Genomic DNA, 9,483 nt, shown 5'->3' with positions numbered 1-9,483 from the left:
AAATTGAGTTCCAAATGTTACAGGTGATTGCATTAGATAACAGCTCAATCATCTGGACTTTATTTGTTTGAGCTTTCTTTCTCAGTTACAAATGAGGCCCAGTGGAGTAAAGGCATAAAAAAGAAATAGTCATGTTTCCAACCTTGTTAGCATGGTCCAACTATAAACATGGTTATGGATAAAATAATTCATGTATTGCTAATGATATATTTCACAAATCAGCTATTAATATCATTATAACTTAATATAATGAATGAAGTACTATGATTTTATTCTGTGTGGATTTTTGTGCCCCCTGCATCCAAGTACTGTGTGTGTAGGTGTGTGTCTGTGTACTTCATGAGGACATAGCATTTGGTCTTCACAAGACAAAACTCTCCATCCTCATAATTTTGAAGTCATTTTTGAGGTTCAAGGCTCCCTTCGTTGACTTTCTGTCAATTTTAGGATACACTTAATTAATTAATTTTATGATCATGATTCTGAATGGGCTGACACCGCTGCATCAGTCTGACAATATTCATGGTCACACTCTTATAAGGTCATCCAATGAAATGATCCTAAATAATCCAAGATCTAGACTTAGAAAAAACTGAGGTGGCCACTTCATGTTAGAACTGCCCAGTACTTTTAACTGTTTATTCTTTAGTCTTTGATTCAAGCTAAAGCGGCCTCACGGTGCAGAGATAGTCTCTCACTAAGAGAACCAAGGTTACACCGTAACCGTACGATCTCGTAATGTTTTTTCTTCTCATCATTATTATTATTATTTCTTTACTTGTTCAACATAGGTGTTATCCATGGACATGTAGTGTTTTATTTTATTTTCATTTAATCATTAAATAAAGGAATTGAAAAATAAACAGGATCTTCTTTGTTTCAGATACAGTTTCTTTTTATATCATTCCAAACAGATTACAGTTCTTTGAATACAGTAACAGTAACATTTTATTGTGAAGGGGTCCTGCTGCAGCAAAATTAATAGGTCAACACCAGCAGGATCATCCTGCATCATTAAATATATTTGTACAATTGACAGTGGAGTGTACTGAGACTGAAGGAGGAAAAAGAAGCAACATTATCAACAACTCTGCCACTTGGACCTTTGCAGGAAGAACATTATTTTATGATTAACCCTAATAAAAGTTCATATTAATTAAATACCAAATGCAGACCTGATGTACTGAACTACTGATGTTCAAAGTGACTTTGCTCACTGAGAGCATGGCCAGATACCGCTGGTTTAAGAGCAGCATTAATGTACAGTCAGTTAGTCTTGACTATATATATTCAGTATCTGTGAATATTTCAGATACAGTGTAGAAGTGGATGATCTGATTGTTTACATCTATTTATTTCATCCAAAAAATTAGAATTTTTTAGCTTAGTTCAAAAAACGAATCCAACAAATCCATCTGCTGAAATTGTGACTTAGTCATAACTATAGTGAACAGTAAACATCATCACTGAATTTACTGTAGTTACCTCTCTGTGTCTTTTTAACACAAGACGAATGTGGACTGTCCTCTAGATCCATAACTAGACTTTAGGCCTGTGTGACAATAAACTGTGATTAAAACCTATTATAACAGTGTCATTGTTATTAAGCAATATTATAAACATTAGAAACAAAGGCAAATAAGTGTATTATTAAGTAAAAATAAAGTATTAGGTAAACTGATTTAAATCCACCTGTTGTCATAGCAGAACCCATCGCAGAATTGCCCACAGCTTGTGTATTTCCTACTATGCCCAAGCCATAGCAGAAAATCACTGACTGATGCGCAACAGATGCTCTGAAAGCTAATGTTTAAAATCAAAAGCAAAAACAAAATAAATAGTTTAGTTACTTTTTTTCCCTTGCCCTTCCTTTATGCCTCACAGTGAGCAGAGAGAGAACTGACTGATGACATAAGCAAGAGTGAAAACAATGAAGTCATCCAGGTTTATCCAGCTTGTACTTGAACAAGCTGTACAGTACGTTTTCAGATCAGGTTTAGTGTGCATGTCTATAAATTGATATAGCTTGTGTGTATTCAGTTAGGTACAAGTGCAAGCCAGACCCATGTGGTTCTTAGTATATATAAAGTTTGAATACTAACAAAAGCACACATTTGTTATTTAGATGTTTTTTTTTACAAGTGTATAATTGCTGTTACAAGAAAAGAGCTGCATTAGCTCTCAAAGGCAGTTACTGTGGTTAACCCCTAATCTTAAGGTGTTTTTAAACTGTTCTTTTTTTTTTCAAAACAGAAACACCAAGTTTGTGGTCAGCAGTCAAATATACCTGTGAAGCACGACTCTGTGCATGTCTGTAACTGAAATGTGGTTGAAGTGAAAAAGTGGTGTGTTGTTTACGGCTGTGGCTACATCTATTCAATAAAGCCAAATAAAATAAGAAGCCTTTCTATATTTGTTGGATCAGACTGTATGAAAACAGAAGACAGGAGCTGAGTGGGTGTTAGTGATGTTATAATACAGAAGACAAGTGAGGTGGTGCACAAATGGTGGTTATTTTTTGTGCAGAATATAAAATCTGATTTGAAGCAGAGTGATTAATTCTTTAGGATGAATGCTGACTTCTGTTTCCTACAAACACACACACACACACACACACACACATATCACTGATCACATCACATGCTCATAGAGACACACACATCAGATGTTCTCTGTTGCAGACACACATGACACATGTTCACATGTGAGTGTTTTATCTGTTGCATGATTAATGAGATGTTTGTGTGTTTGGCTGTAGGGGAGGCTGGCTCTTGGGAGTTGTCTGGGATCAGGTGAGGAGCTTGCAGCTCCAAGACTCTGGTCCTATCAGCTCCCCTTGCAAGTTAAAATGGATGGAGCTCTGTCTTGCTTTGTTCATGGGAATAAGTCTAAACCAGCGGGGCCTGCGAAACACAGACCTAACAGCCAGCATTTGGATGACTCTCTCCCACTACACTTTCATTCAGAATTTAGTCTATCAGAAGTAGCAACAACAACATGAACACCACACAGAGCTCCGCAATGCTAAAGCTTTTTTTTTTTTTTTTTGATGTTTTGGTGGTGACGGGTAATCTGTTAAAGATCACAGATCAGTAGTTGAGAAAAAACCTTTGCTCTGCTCCCATCTAATGGTTGTTGTTGGTATTGCCATGCAAGGTGACCAGAAAAGTTATAAAACGGCATCTATAGTCTTATTAAATCTGCATACAAAACTGTGAAACTCTGAGTGTGTGTCTGTGGGCATGTGGCAAAGTTTTATCTATTGACACTGTAATTTTCCAGCTCAAACTGTCCTCTACAGCAAAGATAGGACTTGAGGAATGAAAGGAAAAAAAACATGTGTACTGTCAGGGATCTTGTGTGAAATTTCTCGCCTTCTTAATGGGCTGGGACCACCATGTTGTGCAGAAGCCAGGTTGGCACACAGTCTGACAGCCCTATCTGACAAATGAAATGGCCTGTATTTGTATAGCGCTTTAATTAATTAAATTAATTATTAATTAATTTAGTCCCTAAGGATCCCAAAGCGCTTTACACAACCGGTCATCCACCCATTCACACACTGGTGATGGCAAGCTACATTGTAGCCACAGCCACCCTGGGGCGCACTGACAGAGGCGAGGCTGCCGGACACTGGCGCCACCAGGTCCTCTGACCACCACCAGTAGGCAACGGGTGAAGTGTCTTGCCCAAGGACACAACGACCAAGACTGTCCAAGCCGGGGCTCGAACCGGCAACCTTCGATTACAAGGCGAACTCCCAACTCTTGAGCCACGATCGCCCATATTATTGCCATATTATGAATTATGAATATATTTTATGACAAGAATCAATCAGCTAAGATGAGAGAAATGACAGTTCATCATTACTTTAAGAACTGAAGGTTAGGCAGTCTTAAAAATTGCTATTTTTAATTAATTTAATATTTCCACAAGTGGAGTCGCAAAAACCATCAAGCATCATAACGATACTGGCTCACACCTTTCCTGACCGCCCCAGGAAAGGAAGACCAAGATTCACCTTTGCTGCTTAGAATAAATTCATCAGTCACCAGCCTCAGCAAGCACAGGTTAAAAGCACCTGAGATTAGAGCCCAGATACAGTAAATGCCACACAGAGTTCCAGTAGCAGATACATCTGCTCTGTTCAGAGCAGACTGTGTCAATTAGACCTTTATGGTCAAATTGCTGCTAAAAAAAAATCACTACAAAGGAAAAGCAACAAGCAGAATTAAATTTTGTTGCCAAGAAACACAATTACAATGGAATTCTGTGCTTTGTCTGGTGAGTCCAAATTTGAGAAGTTTGGTTTCTCCTGTCTTTGTAAATTGACTGGTTACAGGACTTACTCTACTTGAACTTTCAAAGCACCTTTTCCATCAAGAGTTGTTAATATACTGCATCACAGTATGGTGTGGCAGCTGCACTAAGGCAGATAGAGCAAGGCTTCAGAGTGTAGTCAAGGCAGCACAGAAGATCTTTGGCTGCCCTCTCCCCTCCCTGATGAACATTTATTCCTCCCGTTGCCTCAGCAGAGCAGCAAACATCAAAGACAGCTCCCACCCTGGTTTTGACCTGTTCAACCTGCTTCCCTCAGGGAAGTGCTGCAGGTGTATCAGCACAAAGACCCATAGACTGGCAAATAGATTCTTCCCTGAATTCACACATACACCGACAACACAGTTCCGCAATTGATTTTCTGCTATTCAAGGACTTTGCTCTATACAGAGACAACTACTATCACCACAGTGCAATATTTAATTTATGTGCAATAATCCAGACTTTAAATATATAACCTGATTGGATATTTGTACATCTGCTATTTTTTGAGTACTTTTCATATTTTTTTTGTATATGTGCTGCAGAACTGTGCACCTCATCCCATGTATTTTCCCACATGTCTTCACTGATTAGGAGATGCTCTGTAGCTCATTGTACATATAGTGACAATACAATGCATTCTATTCTATTCTATACAGCATACCTCATTTACCGATGTACAACAGGACTTTTTTTTTAATGTTTAAGTGCTTACTATCCAACATTCACAGACATTAATACTCAAATTATTAGTATTAATTAGTATCTTGTCAGAATATTTGGCATGCAGACTGGAACAGCCATCTCACTAACCCGAGCTACAACCACCAGTTATGATACTCCTATTGAGGCTGTTGCAATGTCACAAACAATAAAACAGTGGATGATGAATCCGTCCAAGTAATGAGAATCCAAATGTCAGCTGATAATTGTCCAGTTACGTATTGTCAGATAGTATATTAAGTACAATTTATTCAAGTATTTAAGAAAACCTCCTTTTTTAAACTCTGCTAAAGCTACAGTTTACTTTTACTTTTTTAAAATTTAGGATGATTTTGGCCATCTAAGTTGGCTGTGGTCACCTGGCTGTTTTTTTTTTGTGTCTGTTTGTTTTAGGACCATTTTCAAATGCCTGTTAATATACTCTGTGCTGTGTTTGTGGACACACGTGTGACCTGTGACTTTGTGTTTCCAAATATATTTAACTTGCAATATGTATTTAAGCAGCACGGTGGCACGGTGGTTAGCACTGTTGCCGCACAGCAAGAAGGTCCTGAGTTCAATTCCACCATCAGGCCGGGGTCTTTCTTTGTGGAGTTTGCATGTTCTCCCTGTGTTTGCGTGGGTTCTCTCCGGGTACTCCGGCTTCCTCCCACCATCCAAAGACATGCAGCTTGTGGGGATAGGTTAATTGGATAATCCAAATTGCCACTAGGTGTGAATGTGCGAGTGAATCTGAGTGTGAATGGTTGTCTGTCCCTATGTGTTAGCCCTGCGACAGACTGGCGACCTGTCCAGGGTGTACCCCGCCTCTCGCCCCATGACAGCTGGGATAGGCTCCAGCGACCCTGAAAAGGATAAGCGGAAGCGAATGGATGGATGGATATGTATTTAAGAAAATCTGCAATGCTGGTTGATGGATAGTTGATTCAAAGGTGCTCAGTTTCAGCCTCCTGTATATTGTCTTTAGGGTTAGGGTTATTGTTTAGTGTGTTTGGCTGTTAACAAAAGGATGGTGGTTTGAGCCCAACCAGAAATGATGTCATTATATTTTTGACACATTTCACTGCGTGTTGTCCTTGTATAACTATGCATGTAAAATGAAAAGTCTTGATTCTTGAAACTGTTGCAAATGTATTTGGGGAGTTCCTTTCTCCAGGCTCAAAATACAGGGAGGAGAAAATGTAAACCTCCTGTTATGTTCATTTCTCAGGTGCATTTCTTATGAAGTATAATAATAGCATCTAGGTTGTCTCTCTCCCATCTGACAGTGCTCATCTCTTTACAATTTTTTGGCAGTCCTTGCCAAAGTGGGTTAAAATGACTTCCAGACCCCGGCCAGGATGAGGACCCAAAAAGCCATCTAAATCCATGCAAATAGATTTTATTCAGCTCGTTCCATTCTTCTCCCAAAATATGTACAATGTCTTTTTAAATGAGTCTTTTTGAGAATGATTTTGTGTATTGAGTTGGAAATGACCAGCTCGAAAGCTGACTTGATGTCACATGTGTCACTGTGAAAATATGTGAAATAAACCATTTTCATTTTATTACACTTGCACTTGAAGTTTCATAATAAAACAAAACAAAATGGGTCACTTTAACCTACAACAGTACAAGGAGGTTAAATCCAAACTGCTAATTATTTACTAACAACTGCCACATACAATTTAGTAATAATTGTACTGATATTTAATGCAAGTAGTTTGCTTGATATTAAAATGAACTGACTATACCTGTTTTGAAAACAGGAAAAATTTTGTTAATAACCTGTAAAACCAAGCAAACCAACCAGCACTTTTTGGGGAATGTGCTCACTTTCGTTTTAGCTTTTTTAGTCTGTGTCATTTATGTTAAATAAAAAATAAATAAATGTGACTTTAGGCTGTATTGCTGTCAGCAGGAGTCAACAGTAACGTATTTTTCGGCCTATAAGGCACACTGAAAATACTTTTTCTCAAAAATTGACAGTGCGCCTTATGTATGAATTTTGGTTGTGCTTACTGACCTCAGAACGATTTTATATAGTACACGGCGCTCAAATCTGTTAAAAAAGGTTTTAGTATGACTTTGGTAAGCTACAAAGCTGCACCGCTTGATGGATTGTCAGAGCATACGGCTATTGTAGCCAGGAGCCTCGCGGAGTAAAACTTCCTGTAAATAATGTTGATTGTGTGTGTATAAGGACCCCCAAATGGCACCTGTTAAGAGACATGTTTATGAACTGGATTTCAAACTCAAGGCTATCAGTCACGCAGTTAACGGAACAGAGCAGCTGCAAGAGAATCAATCAGAATCTCGTTTCATCTCGTTTCCTTCGGGTTCCTTTTGGCTTCCTACACCTGGTCTGATAACTCCCTACTATTCCTAGGTCCAAACGATGAAGACCTTAAAGAGCTGGCTTTGAGAGATTTGGAAAAGATTCATGGCAAGAAGGTCAGGGATCTCTGCACAGGGGTCATAGTGAAGAAGTGGAGCTTGGATCCTTATAGTTTGGGAGCATTTGCTTTGTTTACACCCTACCAACACTTAGAATATGCTGCAGAGCTCTTTAAAAGTGAGGGCAAGGTGCACTTTGCTGGTGAGCACACAGCCTTCCCTCATGGTTGGATCGAGACATCAATGAAATCAGCAATCAGGGCGGAAGCACAGCACGAGAGGAACTCTAATGGAACGACTGCAGCGTATAGATGATTTGAACCAGATGAACAGTCAGCTCAGACAAAGATCTGTGATTATTTGGTGATGCTGAATTGACTGTATTTCTTAAACTTCTCTTTATATAAAAGAACATTGCAGGTACACTGTTTATTTACTTCATGTTTTTAAAATTTCCATGGTGCTTGTTTGTAATTTTATTACAACTTAGTTAGTTAAACTTGGTGATAATTACTAAGAAATGAAATTGAACCTTTTTTGTCTCTATGACTTCAGTCACAGCCTCTTATAATGTTTTATTTTAGTGTATGTATAATTACATTCTTCTATATTGTTCTTCTATATTTCATATATATTGTATATTTTTGTACTCAAATATGCACTCAAAAGTCTTTAAATTAAAGTCTAAATTATCCTCTATGTGGTCTTGAGAGGCTGCATTTGTCACGGACCCAGCTCTGGAGGACTCGGGTCCATGAGAAGTGTGGACTATTATCATTGTTGATGTTGTTGTTATTGTTATTTAGTTGGTGTGTGCATGTGTCTTTAGTTGTTTTCTGTGGCCAAGTTACAGCACCTCCAGACCTGGTGGGTGTGGCCCTGCTAAGGGACTGGCCACACACGAAGCCTTGCCGCACACCTGCTGCTGATCTGGGCTTGTCGGGGGAGCTATTTAGAAGAGCGATGGAGCTTCCTCTGGCGCGGGATCATTACGTGTGTATCCCCTCGGTTGTATGTGTCCTGACTGCTGCTTCTATTGTGTCCCCAGGGGAGGTGTGGATTGCCAGACAGCAGGAAGCACGAGGAGTGCTGAGACACGGGAGCGGAGAGCACAAAGACACGGACTTGTCAGAGAAGACACAACACGGGAGTCAGGGGAGAGCACGGGCATTTATTGTTATTTTCCATTCACTGTAAATAAATGCACTGCTGATATTCAGAGCTCTGTGCCTGGGTATTTCCTTCCTCACTTCCCCACGGTTGGCCATCGTCAACTGTGACAGCATTATCCTAAACACTGTGACAATCATTTTTACAGAATAATTCTGGAACAAGAAATGTCTTGTTTTGATATGTACATATATCTACACAACTGTATGAGATTCTATAAATTAATATAACTGTATGCCTCAGAATAGATATGGAACTATCAAAGTACAAGAAAACCTTCTGTCCACAATGCCATTGCCCAATCTGGTCTCACAGCAGTTTATGAAATATTTGTCAATCCATCTCAATTTCCAGTCCTGCTACATCCTTCAGGATCGTACATACAATGTATTGTATGATACATTGGATTTCATTGCATAAGCGTATTGCTTATAGTGCCAATAAAATATCAGACATATGTATTCACTGTAAACTGTCTTTAACTTTATTTTATAGCCAGAAAGAAGAAAAAAACCAACAAACAAAACATAAAAAAGAAAAATAAACAAAATAAAACACAGTGTAATGTTTTATGACACAGAGTAGGAAGCAGAGTAGGACTGTTGTGAAACGTGCTGCCATTACTATAAATCTATTCAATTTTAAACCAGAGGCATGTGGCAACTTTTACAGAAAGGTAAGCAGAGATTATTTGTGCATGTAGTGAATGCACTTTAGAGGGAGGGGGCGCTCTAAAGACTCTTCCTTTTGACTTATGTGCAGCTATGCTGTCATGCCTCGAGCAGAACTGAAGTGAGACTGGTATGTAGGTAATACAGCTGATGTTTTGTTTTTAAAATAAAAAAAAGAAAATGGAGTTGGCTGTTTGTGGGCAATTTGATCAGAGACAGTAAC

At 38.8% G+C, this 9,483-nt stretch overlaps 1 protein-coding gene across 1 annotated transcript in view; it reads left to right on the top strand.

The window, feature by feature from the left end:
• The window catches only part of LOC102203051 (L-amino-acid oxidase-like), a 48,498-nt gene that overhangs the window by 4,504 nt on the left and 34,511 nt on the right, over positions 1-9,483 (top strand). The window contains exons 3-4 of the mRNA XM_005754325.1: positions 7,412-7,621; positions 8,249-8,546. Coding sequence (XP_005754382.1) covers positions 7,412-7,621; positions 8,249-8,546 — 508 coding nt within the window. The remainder of the gene's footprint in view (positions 1-7,411; positions 7,622-8,248; positions 8,547-9,483) is intronic.

The sequence above is a fragment of the Pundamilia nyererei genome, unplaced genomic scaffold (assembly GCF_000239375.1).
Source record: "Pundamilia nyererei isolate P.nyererei 1_Seehausen unplaced genomic scaffold, PunNye1.0 scaffold00543, whole genome shotgun sequence".
Taxonomy (NCBI): Eukaryota; Metazoa; Chordata; class Actinopteri; order Cichliformes; family Cichlidae; genus Pundamilia; species Pundamilia nyererei.
The sequence above is the reverse complement of the archived record's forward strand: the minus strand, read 5'-3'. Positions and strand labels throughout refer to the sequence as shown.